Below are 23465 nucleotides of genomic sequence, written 5' to 3' on the forward strand. Positions count from 1 at the left end.
ATTCTGTAGAATTAACAGTCGCTTCGCGAGGTTATTGTATTGGCTTCACATGGCGCTCTGTAGTTCCAGATCATTGCGATACCCATGTGGCCACACCCCTTTAAATAAACCGTATAAAATAACGAGCCGTGAATCTCACAAACGACCAACCTGCTGGACGTTTCCTTCTTACTAAAAAGAAAATGGTTCGACTGTTAAACAACCTCACTAAGGAAGACGGTGTTCTTTTTCTTGTTAAAATCCTGGACCGAAACCTAAAAAAGCCCTTCTGAATATGTCCGATTATGTTAAACCACCATTTAACCTGCGTCTGAACAACAATCTGATCTGTGGTATTTGTACCGTTTAAGGTATTTCTTATACCAAAACAAATTCCAAGTACATGCAAGGCCAATGTACCTGGACGACAACATCCCTACCGTCAAGCATGGTAGTGGTAGCATCGTGTTTAGCGTTAGCCTTGGCCTCTTGGTTGCTTCTCTGATTAAACCCGTCTTTGAGATTTAATGTTCTTATATCTGCGGGATATTTTATTTGTAACCAACTCCTCATTTTCATGAACTTTGACCCGGACTTCTTTCATAGATCCTTGGCCTTCATGACGTTGTTTGTTGAAGTAATAAACTCCAGGTTCTTCCAGGAACAGGTGTATTTATACTTGGACACTTTAATTACCCTCCATTCATCATGGTGCGCCAGAAGTAATTTATAGGTTAGTTCTCAGCCACTCTACACACTATTACTAATTGGCTTCTCTTTTTTTTTTTGTGTAGACTTACGACACAATCGGTTTGTTTTTAGATTGTAACACTAAATAAAACTATAAGAGGTGCTCAGTAGAGTGCTTCTGATGCATATCGTCACCTGTATCACTAGATCAGGTGTGTCCAATTCTTTGGGTAGATCACTGGGAGGAGAGCGCAGCGCTGGCTGAGTACATTAGTGTGTAATGCGGTTTTACTGCAGTCCCCCCCCCCCCCCCCCCCTTCAAAGTTGAAACAAAGGATGGGAACGCCCACTTGGCATCGTGCCATAATTCAAGGTTTGTCTGCTGCTTGAATGAAATAAGTCAAAATATATCCAGGACGCATCGTCCCTCAATTCCTCACGCGAATAAACCGAACGCTGTTCCCGTATGTTTAATATGAGGTTAATTAACCTCCATTAATTTGATGAAACTCGTACACTAATTAAATGTACCGTGCTGCTATAATGGAAAACTTTGTGCCAGTTTGTAAAAAATAAATAAATAAATAAAATGCCCCAGTTAAAGAGTTACCAGTTAAATAACAACAATAATTTATGCAGAATTTAGGATTATTATTATTATTATTATTATTATTATTATTATTATTATTATTATTATTTAATGATATAGTTCAGGAATGAAAATGTCAGGTCATGATGTGTGATGTTAAAAGCCCGGATGTGCTGTTTTAGCCCCACCCCAAAACCGCAATTAAAGCCGGGAACTGGTTCTTACAGCCTGAGATAAGACTATCACTAGTCCGCAGCGCTTTTTTCACTTCACCTCACCCAAGAAAATATTCCGAAAAATTTTGTTTGTTTATGATTAACAACGACTCTCTTTCAGGAACAAAGACAAAACTAAAAAAAACAATCCGAAATGAAAGCGTAAAAAAAAAAAATGATAGTGAAGTGTGATGCAGGTGTATACACAAGCTAAGCTCTGTTCTTTTAATTTCGTTGAAAAGGAAAAAAGGAAGATGAAGTCACGTACGTGTTCTCGCTGAAACGTTCGTCCAACTGCTGATGATGTCCCTCTTGACCTCTTGACCTTTTTCTTAGATCACAAGCAGAGCTCCTGTTCCATGTGTGTGTCCTGCATGTCAGTGTGGTTGAATATGAGGCTCAGTGCCGTCTCCTGTCTGAGTGAGAGTGTTTGAAAGTGTGTGTGTGTGTGTGTCACACACAGGTGATATACACCTTACTGAAAAGCGTCACTTCCTCATTCTCTCTCTCTCTCCCTCTCTCACTCTCTCTCTCTCTCTCTCTCTCTCTCATTCTCACATTCACTCTCTCTCTCTCTCTCTCTCTCTCTCTCTCTCTCTCTCTCTCTCTCTCTGTGTTCTTATCAGTGTTCCCTGTAATTACATACCACATTTCCTTTGCTCAGGATATTTACATACACATCTAGAGTGTGTTAGAGAGTGTGTTTTGTGTCACGTCACAACATTTGCTTAGCTAGAACACGAGGAGAGTTTGTTTCTGTGAACTACATGTAAAGGTTCAGTCAAATGCGCGGACATGTACTTTTAACGTTTGAACGATCATATTTAACTATATAATTATATCATATTTTTTGCCACTTAGCATCAGGACCTTCCCTAAAAGTGCGGGGGAAAAAACAAAAAAAAACTATCAACGGCTGCAGAAGGCAGGTTGTGAAAAACTCTCGAGCGACCGCAGAAGACCTGCAGCAGGACTCGGTGTAACAGGCGCTGAGGTTTCAGCGAGAACGGTAAGGCGCGTACTAAACGCAGAAGGTTTCCGTGCCAGAACTCCAAGACGCTCACCGCTACTGACCCAAAAGCAGAAGAAAAGTCGCCTCAAAATCATATAAATAAGGCAGAGAAGTTTTGGGATTCTGTTCTGTGGAGCGATGGAGCAAAACTGGAACTTTTCAGCACGATGGATCAGCGGTACGTCTTGAGGAAGAAGAATGAAGAAAGAAAACTCTGTCCACAGTCGAGAATGGTGGAGGCTCGGTGATGCTCTGCGGCTGCTTTGCATCCTCTGACACTGGAATCCTGCAGCGTGTGGAAGGTGAGATGGATTCACTGAAGTATCAGGAAATCCTAGGAGAAAACATCATGCCATCTGTGAGGAAGCTGAAGCTTGGGTATCATCGGACCTTCCAACACGACAATGATCACAAGCATACCTGAAATTCCACCAAGGCTTAGTTGCAGAAGAAGTTCTGGAAGATTCTACAGGGCCGTCACAGTCGCCTGACTTGAACCCCATAGAAAATCTCTGGTGGGATTTGAAGAAGGCGGATGCAGCACGCAAACCCGAGAATATTACCGAACGGGAGGCCATTGCTCATGAGGAATGGGAGAAGATTCCAATGTCTGTATATATGTTGTGCGATCTAAAGCTAATGTATATACAGTGCAAGGTATTGCTGATGCTATGAGCAGCCATTTTGATTTGATATCAGTTGCTGAACACGGAGTTGAGGGCCTCTTTGTTATCTCTTCTATTTTATTCTAGTTTATAATTTCTCTCTTTTTATCTTAACTGTGTTAAAAAAAACTTCACAGCTTATCGGTCAATGAAAGTTGTTTTTCAATGTGCATTATAATAAATATATTGTAACGTGACTTGACTAACTAACAGCGTTTTAGCCCTGACCCTGATCTGTTTGTTCCAGCATAAGGATTTGTTTTTATGGAGACATAAAGCTCTTACGTGCGTCTCTGTGGATAAGCTCGGCTGCTCAGTGCTGTAAATGTGCACATTTTGCCTTTGTAACCGTCTCCATGCTCTTTTATCGCCTCTGGATCTTCAATTGACCCTCAAACGTTCACCCAAAATGCTTTGACTCGTTGTTTCCTTACATAATATCAACATCAGCATCTTTTATTAAACTTAATTTAATAGAATTTCATTGTAAATCAGATTCAGTGTAAAACAGACGTACATTTTCCTAGCTGAAAGGGATGTGTGCGCAAACTTTTGCACTTTACTGTATAAATGTCTGTATAAAAGGATTTTTTAAAAAAATAAAAAAAATTAAATGACGCCAAGAATAAATAATTGAATGTCCTGGGGTTGTGTGTGTGTGTGTGTGTGTGTGTGGGTGTGTGTGTGGGTGGGGGTATCATGTGGTATCATGTGATCCCGAGCGCCACCTAATGGCGGTTTATTAAAAAAATGTACTTTGAGACATGCATACTGTAGAGCTGGGCATTATGGGATATGTGCACAATTTATATTTTAAGATTTAATATTTGTTTGTTTGTTTATTAAATATTTTTAATGTATAGTTTTTTCCATTGTTTATACTGCAGTTTTATATTAATTAGTTTTTAAGATTTTTAAAAAAAATTATATTTATTTAGTTTAGTCCGTATATTAAATTTTTTTGCCTGTGTTTATACTGGAATTTTATATCACTGCTATTGTTTTTTTTATCATGAATGTTTATTAAATTAATGTTTGTTTTTTAAATTTAATAAATTTACTAAATTTATATTTGAAGATTGATTTGTCTTTGTTTATTTTAAAAGTTTTTGTCCATGTGTTGCAATTTTATGCAAATGTATTCCTGAGATTATTTTTTTCTATGATTAAAAATAGTTATTTAATATTTATTTCGTTTTTTTCCCCCCGTATTTAGTTTGTCTCTGTAAGTATTGCAATTTTATATCAATTATTTCTGAAGATTTTATTTTAATGTAGTTGTTTGTAGTTTTTCCCACATTTATGCAAATTATTTTAAAGATTTATTTATATTTGTTTTCTTTGTATGTAATATTTATCCTCCCATTTATTAACAGATGGGTAATGTCATGCCGTCAAACTGATATTTCACTGTTGCTCTGGTAACTTCTGTGGAGCGTGTGCGTGCGTGTGTGTGTGTGTGTGTGTGTGTGTGTGTGTTTTTATTCAGCTCCAAATGCGCCTCATCCTTGCTGACGTGAACGATGCAGACTCTTAAAGGGGAAGAGAAAGAGTGCAAATCAAAATAGATTCATTTACAGAGCACTCCGTACTGAGTGGGATTGGGACGCAGCCCAGGCTCTCTCTCTCTCTCTCTCTCTCTCTCTCTCTCTCTCTCTCTCGCACACGCACACACACATCCTGGAGCAGATACAGCACACAGGAGAATCAGGGTGTAACAGCACAATGCCAGCTCCATGTATGAGCCTGGCAGGGCAGCAGAGGAACTGGAGGCAGGCTGGCAAGGTGACGTTCCCCAGGCTCTCCATCCTTCCAGAAGAAGACAAGATGAAAGGTGGGTGAACGGATTAACACTAACGAGCATGATGAGGTATTTTTTTTTTTTTTTTTTTTGGTGGACGATACTGTATGTGTGTCAATGACATTTACATACACAATGTACACAGTACATGCTCGCTTCTCAGGATGTTTATGAATAAATACAGTATAGAATTGTGTCACCATAACAGATGGAACCGTCCCATGTACCGTACGACGAACTTACTGATTCCCAAGGGTTCTCTTGGAATCACATGGTTCTCTGTTATGTAACACGCGCACACACACCTACACACACACACACACACAGAGCAAAGATTGGAACAATCTGACTTCACACAAAGCATACCTTTCTCACAAGCTCTGTCCTAACATCCAGCATCCGAGTATGGAGTTTTTGAGGAACCGTAGTCAGGCGCTCTGGATCTGTTATCTCATCCACGCCATCCCCCGGACACACTCTCGACGCAAACAAACAACGTCTTTGTAGCTTTCTGTTCAGGCCCTGGGCTGTGCTGGAGAACAGCACAACACTCTCAGAGTCAGCACTGGACGGGTCTGACGTCGGCCTGCTGGTTATTAAAGATCTTAAAGTGCTAAATCAATCTAAACAAAGCAAAACGTTGTTTTCTACGGCGACGTTCTGTTTATCAACCAACGTCAAGCAGAAAACCGGCTCACATGAACACAAACGTGCTTTAAAACTGAGCTTGAGGTAATCAGGAGCGTTTTTTTTTTTTTTTTTTTTTGTCCGTTAGCTTGTTTCATTTATGTTTCGCTATGGCAAGTAGCGTATTTGTAGGTGTCGAGGGAGTTTGCACAACTAAAATACGTACACGCTTAATTCAAAGTCCATACAGTTTTCTGTAACAGCAGAACTTTATGGTCATCTGCATCATTCGCAGCTTTCTGCTACAGTCCCGCCTTCAAACGTTGGGAGGCGGGGCTTAGGGGGTGCTGAGAAAAAAGTGATTCCGGTTGTCCAAGATGGCCGCCCACTTAAAGTCCCCATGAAATCAAAATGGAAGTTTTCTGGCTTTTAGTATGAATATGCTCGCCCTAAGGTTAGCTATAAGCTAGTGCGCTCCAAAACAATGACAAAATTCGCATTTAGAAGATATACGAGTTCAAAATTTACCGTCTCTCTCTACCACTGATACGGATCAACGATTCTGATGACATCATACTGCACTTCAGCACCTTATCAGATTTTCTGTCCAATCATACGCTCTGTAGAATTTGAAGTGTCCCGCCCCCAACATTAGTACATTAGAAATTAGCGGCATCCATCACACGGTCATATTGTGAATCACAGTTTTTAGGAAGACGTTGAACATGAACGTTACAGGTCTGTAAAACTTTCAACCGTGACACCTTTCACCTTTAACCTTTAACAGAGTCACTGATTCTGATCTGATGCTGTTTGTCAGGATCCAACCTCGATGTGAAGTCCAAACCGGAGCAGAAGCGAGCGTCCTTTTCTCCCTCAGCACAGATGAGTAACCTCAGAAGAAACGGAAACGCTGCTGCTGCTGCAGGTGCGAAACAGCTCGAGCTTGACCGTCAGTCCTGCTGTCCTGCTTTCCTCCTTCACTTCAGCGGTCTCGGGCCAGACTGTGGTGCTGATGTGGTGCAGTGGCACAACGGGCCTCTTTGTACTGGTCAAAGAAAGTGGGGGGGGGCAACAACAACAACAAAACACACAAAAAGACAAGAGCTTTTAAAGCTCTAAGCAAAAAAAAATCCATTAGTAAATCAGATTAAGAAAAAAAAAAAATCATCTGATTCACTCAGTGTCCTCATTTAACCATGAGACTGATATTGTGTTTTCAGATCAGATTAGATCAGATCAGAGGTTGGACAAAGTACTGAGAAATTATACTGAAATGAAAGTAAATAGAGATAATATCTCAGAATCTTTTGAAATCTTTCAAACTCACTAAACAGTGGATCAAATGTACGCAAGCGAAAGTCAAAAACTTGCTACTATTAAAAGTGCTTAAAAGTATTAAGCAGTAAAAACTGCTGAAACGTCATCTTAATTATGTAAACTTTCATCTCTTATCTAAAACTATTTTCTCTTTTTTTTTAAATTTGCCTGAAAAAATAAATAAATCATTCGTTCTCTGTAAACATTGCAATAGCTAGAATTCGACTTGCTGCCAAACTAATTATGTTAGCTACTGGAATTTATGCTAGTCGAACCTGGTGTTAGCAAAACACACACATACACACACAAAAACTGAGGTAATATCGTCAGTTAATATTAACAAATTCGTGAAAATTACCTCAACATCCATCCATCTTCTATAGCGCTTATCCTTCAGGGTCACGGGGAACCTGGAGCCTATCCCAGGGAGCATGGGGTACAAGGCGGGGTACACCTTGGACGGGGTGCCAATCTATCGCAGGGTACACTCACATACACACTCACACACCCATTCATACACTACGGACACTTTGGACACGCCGATCAGCCTACCGTGCGTGTCTTTGGACTGGGGGAGGAAACCGGAGTACCCGGAGACAACCCCCGCAGCACGGTCATTGGCTGGATTAGAAACAAAACGTTGACGATTTAATGAGTACTTTTGAAAGCTTAAACGAATCATGTAAGGAGTTAAAAGTACATTTATTTCTTGGAAACGTAATTACGTAAGAGTACAACTTTCAATAATATTCAGTAAAATATAAAAGTATTCTTTTTGCATGTTGTATAACGTGTAAAACGTAGCAGCCGGTGACTGTAGGTGTGTTTCTCAGAGTCCCACACGCTGAAGGTAGACGAGAGACTGCGACTGGCTCGAGAACGGAGAGAGGAGCACCTCAAACAGCTCGGTATTTATTTCCACAAGCATCATTTTCTACGTGTTTTTATCTTCACGTGTCTTTTTTTGTTTTTTTACTTAACTGTTAGCTTGCGGCTGTGTTTAGCATCACGGGAGCACAGCTGGCTGGTCCGGGAGGAGAGAGCCCGGAGGTACTACGAGAAACACCTGGAGGAGCGTCGGAAAAAGCTGGAGGAGCAGAGGCAGAGGGAGGAGAGGAGGAGGAACGCGGTGGAGGAAAAACGCAGACAGAGGCTCAAAGAAGAGCGAGTGAGTCTAAATGGGTTCCTCAAGGGGTTCATGGATAGAACGCTTCCTTAGGAAGAGTATTTCTTTTTCCTGTTGTAGGGTTCTACATAGAACCTTTAAAAAAAAAAAAAAAACCCTCACAGAGGGACAGGACAGTGAATCTTTTAAGGTTCTAGAAAGAACCCTTTTTTTTTTTCGAAGAGTGTTTGCTTGCCTTATTTTTTTGGACATTTCCTGGTGGCTAACAGTGTTCTGATAGAAAAATGGGTTCCTTATAGGGTTCTTAGCTCATTAAATACACAGGATCTGCTTGGGATCCTTTGTGAAATGTCAATGCTGTTGTATTGTAGGGTTCCATGTAATGTAGAACCTTTTGAAGGGTCCTCCAAATGGACATGACAAAGAACGCTTGAATGTGAACTGTTTTTGTTTTACAGCATTTATCGGTTGCTACGATCGGGTTCTATTTCTGCGAACTTTAAGGGTTCCTCCAAATGAACAGGATGAAGAGGACTCCTAGAAGGAACCTTTTTATCTAAAAAATGTTTATTTTGATCTACTTGGAACCCTTTCGGAAAGGGAAATACTCGTGTCGTCATGTAGTAGAAGAATGACGGTTCTTCGTCAAGGGTTCTTCGAATAGTTAAGTGTTCTTCTTGGGGAAGAAGTGGTATATGGTTCTACATAGAACCTGCATGGAAGCTTTAAGCGTTTCAACACACTCGTAGAAGAAAATGAATCATTTAAAGCTTCATCATTGGTCCTTTGGATAAGCGACACATAAGCGTACCTGTAACGGTTTCTCTACACTCTTAGAGAAGAGGAAAGGTCCTTTGGATAATTTCGGATATAATGCTTCTTAATTTCTCAAAAGGGTTCTATGTCTTCTCCTGGAGGATCCTATGTAGAACCTTTAAGGCTTCCCACAGGTTCTAGAGTCCTAATTTTTTTTCCACTGAAGTCCAGGATGTCATTTTCATCACTTGTGATTTCACTTGGACTTACTTGTCTATGACTTGAGTTGTTGACTTGGACGTGGAGGTTCTACGTGAATATTATTACGCAAACTAGCAGTGTAACGTAACGTTCTGGACTTTTCTCTCAGGAGCGGTACGAGTCTGTGGTGCAGAAGACCATGGAGAGGAGCCAGAAAGCCAAACAGAGAAGCACACAGAGGAGAGTGTGCAACCCCAAGAACAACACAAACGGTAAAATTCTGCGAGTGTGTGTCTTTAAAAGACTAAACCCTTCTCTTTGGCTTCTCGCGTGTTCTTCGTTAACCTCGTATCGATCCTCTTTGCTTTAAGTGTCTGTGGTTTGCTTCTCTCCAGCTAAACGTCGCTCTCTTAGTCAGTGGGAGATAAACCTGGTTAATCGCCTTCAGACTCCTACCATCTCTTATCTAGCCAGGAGCAGGAGTGCCATATGTCTGTCCAGAGAAGAAGGTAAACAGTGTATTAAAGGTGCAGTTTGTAGTATATTAGAGGTGCGGTTTGTAAGTTTAACAACGTTTCACGAGCTGTAATGATTGATGACAGCTTAGAAGCATTGTGAAGCACTGTGTAGCTGTACAACACAGTTTTCTTCATTTTAAAGTGTTATTTGACATTTTTCTGGCCCTGAAATTAGCTCCTGTTAAAGTAATACTGCTTAGCTTTGCCGCCTTCTACTTCTAAAGAAGTAGTTTGAGGCGAGGAGTGGGTTACCTTGCAGACAGCAGAGAGGAGATGACTAGAGAGATGCATTAAAGGTGCAGTTTATAGTATATTAAAGGTGCCCTTTGTAATTTTCACAATGTAGTAATATTACATATTCATGGGCATCTTAGAGACATTTTGGTTCAGAATATTCCCATCCAGTCGATCAGGCTATTTTCTTCATATTAAAGCTTCTTTTTATGTTTTTTCTTGCCCTGAAATTGGCTCCACCTCCCAGTGAATTAATACTGCTTAGATGATTCCGAAAGCATAAGTTTCAGCAGCGTGAGCCCTAAAAATGACAAACTGCTCCTTTAAAAATAGCAAATCGCTCAGAGATTTACAGTAAACCGAAGGCGAAGCAGCTGTGCTAACGCTAGTGCTTGCTTTTCTCTCGTCCTCTTTTGCTTCACTCATTTTCATTCTTTTTTTTTTATTTTATAAAAAAAAACAACCCATGTTGTCATTGTTCAGTTGTTCATATTTGTCGACGTGCAGTTTCATGCCACACTATGAGCAATAGCAGTCCTCAGAAACCTGGTGGAGCATCGGCACACTGCAAGGCTCTCAGGCCCGGGGTGAAGGATGGCAGCCACCAAACCTCCGGGAATAAACCGGTGAGAGTTCTGCTTTGTTTCTTAAGACTGCTAATAATGTGCACTGACTTGCTAATGTAATGGAAGCTCTTTGTCTCTGTTTGTGCGTGTCGTATGGGTCTCAGGGTTCAAATCTCGAGAGGCGAGAACGGAAAAAGCCCCATTCTCACTCGGCGAGAGTTAAAGTCAGCTCCACATCAGGGACAGAGAACAAAACAATATCCTCGTTAACAGGGTATGTAATATACGCCACTGATATTGGCACCCTTGGAAAACATGAGCAAAGAAGGCAGTGGAAAATTGTCTTTATTGTTTAAGCTTTTGCTCTTTTGTTTAAAAAAATTCACAAAAATACTCTGCTCTCATGGATATCAAGCAATTGCAGACAAAACACAGGTTTATCTAAAAATATCTTTGTTAAATATAGGTGTGCTACAATTATTGGCACCCTTTTAGTCAGTGCTTTGTGCTATCTCCCTATGCCAAGATAACAGCTCTGAGTCTTCTCCTATAATCCCTGATGAGGTTGGAGAATACATGGCGAGGGATCTGAGACCGTTACTCCATACAGAATCTCTCCACATCCTTCACATTTCACGGTCCACGGTTTCATGGTGATCAGTGAATCGTTGTTGGGAGCAATGAACCATGGAGATTAGTGATTGGTTGTTAGGAACAATTGTGATCTGTGATTTTGCTTTGTTTTTTTTGTTGGAACAATGGTGATCAGTGATTGGTTGTTGGGAACGAATGGTGATCAGTGATTTGTTGTTGGGAATAATAGTGATCAGTGATTGGTTGTTGGGAAAGAATGGTGATCAGTGATTGATTGTTGGGAATAATATTGATCAGTGATTGGTTGTTGGGGGAAAAATGGTGAGCAGTGATTTGTCAGTGGGAATAATGGTGATCAGTGATTGGTTGTTGGGAAAGACACGTAATCAGTGATATAATGCTAAGAACAATAGTGATCTATGAATTTTTTTGTTGTTGTTGTTGGGAGCAATGATGACCAATGATGACCAACTACCAATCACTGATTGTGATTGGTAGCCAACTACCAATCACTGGTCATCATTCGCTAACTTAGCGCCACTTAACGAAAACAATTACACAGCTGTGTAGTTGCAGCTGCAGTGCTGTCAGAGATGCTGTTATATAATCAGAGCTGTTTTATATGAAGATAAATCAACAGATTCTCTCTGTGTTACTAGACTGAGGCTGACTCCGAGAGTGTCCCCCAGTCAGGAGTGTTTGCCCGCCCTGCCTGAGGAGGAAAATCCCAGGCCAGAGAGCACAGTGAACTCCCATCGGCCTCAACGTGACCAGCCAGCTGCTGTGTGCTCGCACGAGGATGTTGGGTGTGATGGACTGGTCCGGGAAATCCCGGGCTCTAACAGACCTCCGGCTGCTCCTGGATGCCCTCGCACTCCTAACGGTGAGCGAAAGAACAGCTTTTGATCCGCAACCAGTTTAAAAGCTTGACTTCAGGACAGAATTGCCGAGTTATAGGGTTTTTTCCCCACCACGTTCCCTAAAGTTTTGGCACCCGGTTATTTCTTCATGGTCAAACATTGGTGCTTTTTTACTCAGAACAACTGTTCTTTGTTGTTGTTTTAGAGCCAAGTGTCGGAACCCAGAGCAGACCCTCAGCAGGAACCACAGACCCTGAAGAGGCTTCACGTCTGCTGGCGGAGAACAGACGACAAGCTCGGCTGCAGCGAGAGAGGGAGGAAGAAGAACGCAGGCATAGGGAGGAAACAGAGCGGTGAGGAGAAAGAGGGAGAATGCACACTATACAGAATTCAGTCTTCAAAAATGTATTTCTTAAAGTCGTAAAAGTGTACAATTACTACGCATTAGTGTGTGTGTGTGTGTGTGGGTGTGTGTTCAGGCGAGGGAGAGAAGAATTGGCCCTTCGGAGAGCTGAGGAGCGAGCGAGGCATGAGGCGGAGGCCCGGTGTGAGGAGAAAAGGAGGAGGGAGGAGGAGGAGGAGCGAAGGAAGGCAGAAGAGGAGAAGGCTCAGAAGCAAAGAGAGGAGGAGAGGAGACTTCAACAACAGGTCACACGTGTGTTTATACGCTTCAGTGTAATCACCGTGGTGTTGAATTCTCCATTCTGATTGGTCAGAAGGTGTTGATTAATTAATTTTCTATAACAGCATTTTTTCTGGCCCTGAAATGATCTCCACCCCAATCTAGAAACAAGCTGCTAACGTCTTGGTCTTTTTTCCGTAAAAAAAAAAAAAAAAAAAGTTAAAACACAGAAGGAGGTTAAATTCATATCAGTGATGCATGTTTTAAATGCAATTGCAGTTCGCCTCACGGGCAGCAGAGGGCTCTAAACCTCTCAAACTGCTCCTTTAACTACAGTAACTGTAGTTAAATATTCTTTAACTATCCAATATTCTTTTGTATGTTTCACAAAGGTACTACATTCTGTCTTTGCTTTCAGAAGGAAGAAGAGGAGGAGAGGCAGAAGCTCGAGAGAGAGACGCGGTTCCAGAGAGAGGAAACCGAGCGGCAGGAGAGGAAGAAGGTAAGATGGCCGTCAGCTCACGGTGTGAATGTAGGTCATCCCGAGCACTGAGATTGAACGCTGGCCTCGTCGACATTATTTATATCTCGCATCCTAGAAAATTACAGGCCAGCCATCTCTATCTCCATCTCCATACAGAAAAATAAAATACCCAAAGAGCTGTTTTATGTCCTAATATGTTATATTGGTGTCCACAGCGGTTAGAAGAAATTATGAAAAGAACAAGGAAGACAGATGCTGAGATGGTAATAAAGAGAATTACGGATTATACCTCAATAGTTGTTTCTCCACAAGTCTTAAGAAAACCACGTATTCATACGTAAATTCACGTTGTCTCGTAGAAACCTCAGTTGTCGTCTGTGCCACCGAATGAGAACGTGACGTCCCTCCGTAGCCTCCCCTTAGAAGAAGTGATCAAGCTTCCCAGCCCGGCCAAGGGCTCCATGATGAGCTTAGCCAACGAGGAGGACATTCTTCCTGCAGTGGCCTTCAAGGAGCGCAGGTCCATCCGCACCCTCACGGGTCTGGAGGAGATCCAGGCCCATCAAAGGGCAGGTGAGGACCCAAAAAATATCAAAAGCTATGCCTTCAGGGACGTCTTTAACATGATGTAGTAAACTACGATGGCACAGTAACCACAGTCTTTCGGTTAATCCGTTTTGAACCAGGAGCCACTGACGGAGATAACAATTTAAACTTCCCTTAAAGCGAAAAGCTTGATTTAAATGTTTGAACTCCTCTCGAATAGCTCATTCTGATTGGTTCTTGGGTCATGTGTCCATTTTAAACACACTTTTTATCTGTATAAAAATAATTTTGTATAAAACCTTCAGCGAAGCAGAATTTGTGACATCACAACACAGACACAGTGACTTTTAACCAATCACATCCAATATGCAAATCACCGTGAAAACAATTATGATGACAGTTGAAACTGAAATCCCACTTGCGTTGACAAATATGAGCCAGGTCATCAGCAGCTACCTAGCCTGTTAGCAATTTGGGATGGGTAATCTTTAAAGGACTAGCTAATTCCTATTATATAGATTGTTTCATGGGTTATACTTCCATTTAAACCACAAAGCTGATTCAGAACAGCTCAGTTTGTGATGTCACAACACAAGATTTTAACCAATCACTTCCGATATGCAAATTACCGGTTAGCTATTTAATATGGCAGAATAACAAGAAAGTTTTTCCAATTTGCATATCATGTATATTTATAGATCCTGGTATTTATATGAGGGTGAATTTGTAATGTTGGGTAGCTTATTGTGAATGGTTTAGAATTTCACATTCATGGATAATAACTTAACAGTTTCTTTTTTTTTTTTTTTTTTTTTTTTAATTGTTTTCCTTTTTTCATCCTTCAGAAGTCATCTAAAGATGAGAAGATCTCCAAGGAACCTGCAACTCTGTACTTTATGTATGAAAACAAGCAGAAACGCTTCACCTGCACTTTAAGAACCCTCGACACCTTTCGCACCTTTGAAGTGAAACAGAAGTATTTGACCCCCTGCTGAAACGTTATTTATTTTGTCCTTGGCGTTTTGGTAACTCGCTACTTAACTAATGACTTCCCAGTGTAACCTTTTACGGAAAACTTCATAAACGTGACACAACCACGTCAAACCCGTGTCATGGCGCATCGTCATGTCCAGACTTGTCACGTCAGCGTTACAGATAACTGTCCGCTTACATCACGTGCTAAGTTCTTGCTAAGTGTCCTCTAGCTAGCATGTGCGTTATAGTAAAGGTAGATGTTAAGGTAAACATGCTTTATAATGCTGCCATAGACTTAGCGGTAACATGTCATAATGCAACTCATAACATTTTATGATATATATGTAAGGAATAATACACTCGGGGGGGGTGCTGTTTTTTTTTAAATAATCAACAGTGCATCCCGATGTGAAGCAGTGTTAAATTTCCATTTAAACCACACAGCTGATTCAGAACAGCTCAGTTTGTGATGTCACAACACAGGATTTTTAACCAATCACTTCCGATATGCAAATTACCAAAGGATAACGTGATATCTGAAAACATTTAGCCACAGAACTAGCTATTCTGGCTAATCTTAGTGACTAGCCAAATCGTGTTTGATAGATAAACCTCGTATTTTGACACGTTTGGCTGTGTTTTAATTAAACAGTGAGGAATTGAGGATAAAAATCAAGACTCTGATGCTAAAACGCCACTTGTGTCAACCTGTGACAAATGTGAGCTGGTTTACTAGCAGCTAACTAACGGTTAGCTATTTAATATGGAACTCATGTTACTGTTACCACCCTGAAGTGAAAGCGGATTATTTTCCTATAACAACATATCCGGAAGTGTTTTACTCCTCTTATAATATTTACAATATTATTTATTATTTATTAAAGAAAGACACATCGTAATTTTTATCCAATTGTAGTTACATTTAAACAAGTTAAATCCTGTTCTCACTTACGTTATAGCAGCTATAAACACTCGTTTCCTCACCAGCCTCGCTGTTTTCTCTTGAAATTCGAAAAAAGAAAGTAAAAACTGGCTGTTACAAAGCACTGACACTGGAGACTCCTTCCGTAAATGGTCAATTGAACATTTTTTCTTAAATAACAACATATTACAAGTCTGTTTTTAAAAAAAATTATTATTATTAGTTTATGATCAACGTCTGCCGTACAAGACCCCGTGAATGAGCTGTTACTATAGAAACCATAATGTATTAGAACCTGCTAGCCAATCAGAGATGAGTAATGTTGTATCAACGTTATACAACATGTCATATCATAAAACCTATGCAAACTAGAGCACTGGTAACATTAGCTAGCTATCATGTCATCAAACGTTAAGAAAGTTGTCATTGTAATAAACCTGGCAGTATCGTTTCTGTCATGACGGGTTTATAACGTGGTTATGTCAGCCTTATGACGCATGCTTCAGAGAAAGTGTTACCCGACGAGCTTCACCTGAAACGTGAAGATGCTTTCGAGGAGAAATGTTAAGTGTTTAATCTATAAACAGTACACACACTGATGTACAGACTTCTTACTTGTTACGTATACAAGCGTACGACTTCGGCTTCGGGAACCTCCGTTGTGAAGCGGTTGTTTTGTGTTTATTAGTACGAAATCGAAGTGCTTTTGCGTCAGATGTGCTTTGCTGTGCGGTACTACACCCTGCTGCTGGGATACGAGCGCTGAGCTCAGCTGCTTCATCAGTAAACTTTACATTTAGCTTTGCTGCTAATCAGCTATTCCAAATAAGAGTAAGAACATAACCGTCCTGGGTTTCCCAAAAGCATTGCACCACAGAGATCATTATTAAATGGTCGAGCGAGCATCACATTGATCTCTCTCTTTCTCGATCTCTCTATCTCTCGCTCTCTGTCAACCAGTTAAGAGGATTTAATTGTCATTTCTTTTTGGGGAAAGTGTTCTCCATTTTTTTTTTTTTTTTTTTTTTTGTTAGTTTTTATTTTTATTTTTATCAAGCTATATTCCAGTAGAATAACAGATCTTCTAGCATCGGTACAGATCTGAGCTTGTGCCATGACGAATTATGCATAATTAAAACAGTGAATATGGAATGTACATGTAATGCAGTGTTTTATTAGTGTAAATAAACTCGCTTTAAAATGAGCGAGGGGTGTGGGTGTGTTGCGAAGTTACTATGACCTGATGCGATTCTTCTAATGAATGAATTGTGCTGTATTTATTGATGTAGGCAGTTGTTGCTTAATATTATGGAAAGATTCATGTAAAAGTTTGCACAAACGGCATACGGTGTCATTTATTTATTTATTTATTTTTATTTACAGCTTTATTTCAAATGATTTATATCAAATCCCATCCCTGCACTTTAATTCACCATTTATCTCCATCTGCTTGAAATTGTACTTCGCTATACGGGATGTTTAATTAAACTCGTAGTTAATATTCAGTAATACCTATACTATAGCTTTTTTTTTTTTTTTAATTCAAAATTCAACTAATAATTAGATTTTTGCAACAAGAATGTTTAAAAAAAAATACAAGATTGACTATTTCTGCGATCCTAAAGCAGTTGTATGATGGTGATGAATATTAAATATGTGCATAAATATGCACAACAGAATTAGTTGGTACATTAAAACAAAAAAAAAAAAATCAAATCTAGGTATCTAAAATTCATATATCAACATGCTCTAAGAATCCTTTCGTTAGTATTAGTTTATTAGTATGCTGACGTAATTAGTACGTCAAAGTACAGTTGATGATAAATTGTTATGTTTGTGGTCATCTAAACCAAAGGCTATCCAAAAACCCTTTGATTGAAATATTCCGTTATTGTCCACATGGTGGCGCTACTAGATCACCTCCTCCCATTCTCACCTTGTCCATTCAAACCCCAAATCACAAAAAACAAAAAATATTTATTCAAAATAATTAATGATTCAAAGACCCAACGATCCACTAATCATGAATGTCATAAAAAAGCTACATGCGTTTATAATTAAAACAAACAAACAAATAAATATGAAATATGTCGAATATCGAATCGCTGCCGTAAGAATTGAAATCGTATCCTACTGTAGCAGATTCATTGGTCACGTCAAATATCGAATTGTACATAAACTGTATCGTATCACATCGGATTCGTTAGTATTCATTAGTGTCAGATAACGGATTGTTGCCTTAAGAATCGAAATGATATCATATGGTATCATTAAATATCGTGTCATAACCATATGAATTGAATTGCACCGTATTCTCTTGTAGCAGATTCGGTGGTGATGTCAAATAATGCATCATTGCGTTAAGAATTTAAATTGTATCATATCTCAGCATATTGTCAAAACAAACTGAATCGAAATTGTGTCGTATCGGTGGTATTATCAAATATCATACGTATCATAATCTTATGAATTGAATTTCGCGGTATTCTGTTGTAGCAGATTCAGTATTGGTATCGTCAAATATCGTCATTTGTATCGTCAAGCCTGAATTCTCGCTACGAAATCAGAATTTCAGCTTGCTAACAAAATGGAGTGCTATTCTGCCCCCTGGTGGAATCATAAAGACGAGCTCTTTTTTTTTCTTCTTTTTTTTAAAAATAACAAATCATTTCCCCATAAAATGTTTTTTAATAATTGAATTAACCTTTTATGTTTGACAAATTTAAACAGAATGAGCATTTAAACTTCACATGTACTTTAACACAGTGTTCATAGTCAAAATCGCCACTGTGCACGCGTGCAGAAAACTGGCAAAGCCGTTATTTTTTTTACATTTAAATTTTAAAAGGAAAATTTTGACATTTTTAAAAGGAAAATTTTTACATTTTTAAAAGGAAAATTTTTACATTTTTAAAAGGAAAAGTTAAATTAAACATTTAAAAGGACAGATCTTGTAAACTGTCGCCCTCTGGCTGCGGCTCGTCGCATCGCGGGTCAGCCATATTAGCGCCGACTCTCCTCCATCTCACCCACTAACACACACACACACACACACACACTTTCTCACTCAGCGCCATGCAGCCTGCTCCAGCTGCAGCTCCAGCTCCATCCCCCGGGCCTTGACTAGCACAGGGCGAAAAAAACACAAAAAAACCCCCAAAATATTTACTCTGGTTCATAAACAAAAGAAGAGATAACGAGTGCACCATGGAGGCTGTTAAAGCGTTTAACGGCGAGGTTTGTTCATTAACAACTATATTTACTCGAGTTTCAATATGAGTTCTGACTAAATATTATGGTCTGTGTAGCTAATGCTAAAGCGCCGTAGGCCTGTGACTCTACGTACATCTTTAGCGCTTAGCTAGCTAGCCAAAGCCCGATGTTCTAGCGCATTTCATTTCATTCAAGCGTTCCAGCACGGCTCATGCTAAACACTACAATACTGCTGCATTTAAATATACGCAACGTACTGCTGCTAGTTCTGTAGGAGCTAACGCTAACACAAAAGCCGCTAGCATGTTTGCTAGGTTGTCATATTTCATTTCATTTAATACATGCGCAGAATTGATAGTGCTTGATTAGCCAGCGTAATTAATAAAGTAATAATAATAATAATAATAAAAAGTTTCACCCTTAACTAGAAGCAAGTTCTAGCGAGAGGAAATTTGCTTCTTATTTTTGCTAGGCATAACCTAGCATAATTAGCATCAGCTGTACACAGAGAGTAATTGCTAGCCAACAGCAGCAACCTGTTTATATATATATATATATATATATATATATATATATATATATATATATATATATATATATATATATATAACATTTGACTTTTGTTTTGAAGGTCAGTCTGAATTTGAAATGAATTTTTGATGACATTTTGCTCATCATGCTAATGTACATACACTGGATAATAAATAATAATACACTGGATTGTATGAGCAAGAAAGATTGAGAAAGAAAACGTGCCCTGAGGGGGGGAAAAATCCCCTGACAGATGTGATGAGGTTGGAAACCGGAAATGGATCATAACATGGAGACATAGGAATCATCTGGATTGTTTATTATTATTATTATTATTATTATTATTATTGCTCAATAATGTGACCTTTTCAGCCTCTGTCTGTTATAAGTTCGTTATATTGGTCGAACTCGACTGTCTTGTTCTGGAAGGATCACCTTAAACCCTGTTTCTCGGTCCTAACACACGCACGTTTTGCCCTCACGAAGGGTTTATTCTATATCCTGCGTGATCAGTTACTAAAGAGAGAGTATGTTTTTATAGAACCTGCTGTATTAAACCTTTCATAAGGATAGAAACGTGAGAACTTCAGCACCAGGATCAGGGAAATACTAACGGTCTGTTCGGCTCGGGGTTAATCAGCCTGTGGGATGATGAAGTGTATTTTCTTTCTCCTCCCGACTCGGGATGGGTTTAATATCCGTCACAGCACTGACGCGCGCTCTACGAGACTAAACACGGCAAGCAGCAGCAGTCAAAACATCTATTTGTTTCCAAACGTGACGCGCCAGCCGTGTAGAAAAGTACGGATGTATCAACGCAGCTGAAACGATCAGACGAGCACCGAGCTTGGCGGAAAAACAGTAGGAAAGACGGACGGGAATGAAATCAGAGTAGCTCGTTTAAAACAGGAAATGATCCCAGAACCTCATGTACATGTAATCCCGCCCGGGTAGGGCGAAACCTTACTCGCTATTCCCTACGCCAGAAAATCAGGAACACTGGATACAACACCGTTGCAGGGAATAAATAATCGTTCCGCGACCAGTTTTCTACCACGTAAACGTACGCACGTTATTCTCCAGCCTTTTATTTGACCTGCAGCAACCCAAGTAAAGTATCGTGAGGTAAAAAAGTAAGTCGTTTTTTTGAGCCAGCAAGCTCACAGTTCACTTTATTTTAAGGCTGTACCGATATCGAGTCTCATACCAGCCCGAGACATTGAGTCGGTTCATACGTGCCGTACGATGAGCTGCTGACTCCGCCCCTACCTGCCACAGTGACTTTTAGGTTTTAGTAAAAATGACTCAATCTACAAGTAAATGACTTGAAATTTCTATACGTGAGGTGTTTTTTTTTTTTTTTTTAAACAGCTACTAATTCTACTACGTGTTTCAGAACTTTGCTGATACTCCGTGATGATGTTAAATTAAATGTGTGTGTGTGTGTTATGTTTTTCAGCTGTACTCTCTGAATGAATACAAGCCTCCGATCTCCAAAGCGAAGATGACCCAGATCACCAAGTCAGCCATTAAAGCGATAAAGGTAAGTATCTAGATAAATTCAAGTCTGGAGCGAAAGCAGGGTTTATGGTTTCCTCTCAGCATCCATTCAAGACGCGGATCATGACAGCATTCACGACGACGGAAGAAAGTTTTAAAGAGAAACGAAGCTAGTCGTTATGTATAACGTCTTTGGCTCTGACGTGTAACACGTACGCATAGCGAAAGTGAAGTATATTTGCATCTGTACGTTTATAACTCAATAAAAAATGTTTTTAAAAAAAAGAAACCTAGCCTGTAATCATCGTAGTTCTGTTTCTAAATGTCGTTAAACAACTCTGAAAATCAAAATCAATTTTATGTACATATTTTATGTACGTTACGTAAATCCTCAGTGTCTAAAGAAGTAAATTGTAGAGCCGGACTCCATCTTTAAGCACAAGTCCACCCAGAAAAACGAATAAATAAAAGTATATTCCAGCGAAAGGTTGGCGGGTGTGTTGTTCTGACGTCACGGGAGGATTTTACCGCGAATTATAAAGCGTCGTTCAGGGTGGGAGCGGAAACGGAGGTGGTCTTGAATTCTCGATTCTGATTGGTCAGCAGCTCTGACAGTAGTTCTGGCTGTTAAAGCTCTGATCCAGTGTACAGACGGTTATGAGGTTAAATCTCCTGGGATTGTAATTCTTTCACTTTGGTGTGTGAGAGAGTGAAAACCGTCTGGCAAATGAATACATGCGAATGTAAAGTACAAGCGTTCCAGCAGCCAGATGTTTCGTTAGGTTAGCGTTAAATTGGAAATGGGACGAATAAACACAACCAGATGATGAATTGCTTAATGGTGTATGTTTTAAATCCTTAAACGCAAACACGATAAATGTTTCGGCAATCACGGTTTTGCATTTTTTTCCCCCCTTCCCTCTAGAGGTGGGCGATATGACCAAAATATCACATCGCAATACTCTAAGAGAATTCCTTGCAACCAAAAAAATCTTAAATTTTTTTTTTTTTTTTTAATTTTTTAAAAACGTCTACAAAAGTACTTTGAAAAGTTTTAATGGTTCCTAACAAAATGTGTGTATTTTAAACCCTTTTTATTTAAATATTGAAAATATTTTAGCTTTCCGTGAGATTTATTTATTTACCCACTTGAAATTGTAAGCGTTGACAATTCTTTGTGGTAGAAAAGGAACGAAACGCTTTGCTATTTGAGGAAAATAATCGGCAGATTCATCGCAGCATCCTGTTTATTATTCTCCTGAAAGGCACCATGCCAGATGTTCTATTCCTTTCTTTGCCTCGACGTCCTTACTGTAAATACGAGAGAAAAGTGGCACGTGGCGTCTCAAAGACGGGTTAGAAACGGCGTATTCGCTCCTCGTCGCTGCGTTTATACTTCCGTTAAGAGAAGTCGGTGTGAGCGTGATGATAAGTAGACTGTAAACGAGGAATAAACACGTGCTGATTTCCTTATTTATCTCCAGCTGTGAGTCAGAACGAGAGACTCGTTAGCGGAAAGAACTTAGTTGTGTTTACAGTTGTATTGTTCTTTTTTTTATATATAGATATAAAGTTTGTTTTTTATGAATATTAGCAGGTTGGTTTAATCGTGCTGTGTGACTGTGTGTTTTCTGTGAATAACACCTCTTTCCCCTTCCCTCAGCAGCTCTCCCAGCACCCCAAAGCACTGAAAGTGAAGCAGGACGATGGGAGAGTGAGAGAGAGAGAGAAAGAGAGAGAGAGAGAGAGAGAAAGAGTTTCAAAGTGATAAGAGAACCCCTAACCAGCTTAGGTAGGAGATGGGCTGTTTTAATAGGACGATGGAACATAAAGAATAACCAAATAAATGACTCAAGTGCTCTGACTTGTACACACACGCACACACACATGCAGAAAGTAGTGTGACTTAAAATAAAGTCGATATTTCAGTTTATATCTACTGGTTGGAGTTGGAGATTTGCTTGGTTCATTCACTTGCTCCAAAATGTATTAGTCATTGATTCAGACGATCATAAGATTTACAGACAATCATGTTGGTTGTTCTAGATCGAGGCGATGGTGCTTGATGGTGTTGATCCGGGTGTTTTGCTGCAAGTTGTGTATGTTTTGACGTGGTCAGATTGTTTTATTGGCCCATAGACAAATCCGTTGCTTCATTACCCGGGTGGACATATCGGTACGCGTCATGATTACCCATCTGGAGAGAAATGAAAGATGCTAACCAGACTTATAAATAACACCTTTCACCTTCAATGTTTTTTATTAGCTTGAATCGGAGCGATATATATATATATATATATATATATATATATATATATATATATATATATATATTTAAAAAAAAAAGAATTAACAACCCTCAAAGCGTAAAAAGATGCTCGGTGAAACTTTCCCCTTCGCTTCCTTATATGCACGCTGAACCCGAGACCGCTAGACCGAAGAGACGTCATACCAGATGTTTGTTTTTCTGCTATTTGTAGTGTTTATTTTACATATGAACATCTAATTTCATTGTTTCTGAAGGATCCACGGCATCTTTTACGGAAAAGTTTTTGCATGTGCCTAAGACAGCGCTGTATATCTCATAAATCACCCGAGCACAGAGAACGCTATATTGGAGACGCGCTCGATATCGATATAGAGACGTCTAGTTTAAAACTTCTTGTAAATCCGCTGTACGTGTTCGCTCTCGATTCGTCAGTCGGTCCGAATCCACTTTGCTTCCCGGCTCATTTTTAGCAGCTCACGTCTACAGAGAAACGTCGTCCGCACCCCGAAGCGCTCGCCACGTCCGGTCCGTTTCCTGTATTCGGGGTCGATTCAGAATCGAATCAGTTTCTCGCCGAAAGTGAACTCGCCGTAGAGTTTGATTGAAAGCGTATTGTTGGTCCACCGGTCACAACTGACTGAACACGGTGT

The 23465-nt window shown here is 39.8% G+C and overlaps 2 protein-coding genes across 4 annotated transcripts in view; both read left to right on the forward strand.

Annotated features, from left to right (window-relative positions):
* Positions 1–4647: 4647 nt before the first annotated feature.
* map7a (microtubule-associated protein 7a) lies at positions 4648–16507 on the forward strand. 2 transcript variants are annotated; one of them, XM_017476281.3, is made up of 15 exons: positions 4648–4984; positions 6399–6506; positions 7732–7806; positions 7903–8066; positions 9151–9253; positions 9377–9490; positions 10217–10359; positions 10464–10573; positions 11553–11776; positions 11959–12106; positions 12233–12401; positions 12794–12877; positions 13075–13122; positions 13219–13432; positions 14251–16507. In XM_017476281.3, the coding sequence occupies exons 1-15, from the start codon at positions 4876–4878 to the stop codon at positions 14259–14261; spliced, it is 1824 nt and encodes a 607-aa protein (XP_017331770.1). In that variant the 5' UTR covers positions 4648–4875; the 3' UTR covers positions 14262–16507. The 2 variants fall into 2 exon arrangements, with proteins under 2 accessions (XP_017331770.1, XP_053538837.1); XM_053682862.1 differs by lacking the exon at positions 9377–9490 and having other exon boundaries at positions 10241–10359.
* Positions 16508–18346: 1839 nt separating this feature from the next.
* The window catches only part of scaf8 (SR-related CTD-associated factor 8), a 24732-nt gene continuing 19613 nt past the window's right edge, over positions 18347–23465 (forward strand). The window contains exons 1-2 of one of the 2 annotated variants that reach the window (XM_017475897.3): positions 18347–18539; positions 20506–20589. In XM_017475897.3, the coding sequence (XP_017331386.1) occupies positions 18510–18539; positions 20506–20589 (114 nt within the window). In that variant the 5' untranslated portion in view covers positions 18347–18509. Of the gene's footprint in view, positions 18540–20505; positions 20590–22209; positions 22339–23465 lie in introns of those variants that run through there. The other variant, XM_017475898.2, reaches the window with a different exon arrangement.

The sequence above is a fragment of the Ictalurus punctatus genome, chromosome 9, assembly GCF_001660625.3.
Source record: "Ictalurus punctatus breed USDA103 chromosome 9, Coco_2.0, whole genome shotgun sequence".
In the NCBI taxonomy this organism is placed as follows: Eukaryota; Metazoa; Chordata; class Actinopteri; order Siluriformes; family Ictaluridae; genus Ictalurus; species Ictalurus punctatus.

Coding starts and splice junctions, on each gene's coding strand:
- map7a (XM_017476281.3), top strand. CDS start 4,876: ATGCCAGCTCCATGTATGAGCCTGGCAGGGCAGCAGAGGAACTGGAGG. Junction 10,360..10,463: donor AAACCTCCGGGAATAAACCG/GTGAGAGTTCTG, acceptor TATGGGTCTCAG/GGTTCAAATCTCGAGAGGCG. Junction 12,107..12,232: donor CATAGGGAGGAAACAGAGCG/GTGAGGAGAAAG, acceptor GTGTGTGTTCAG/GCGAGGGAGAGAAGAATTGG.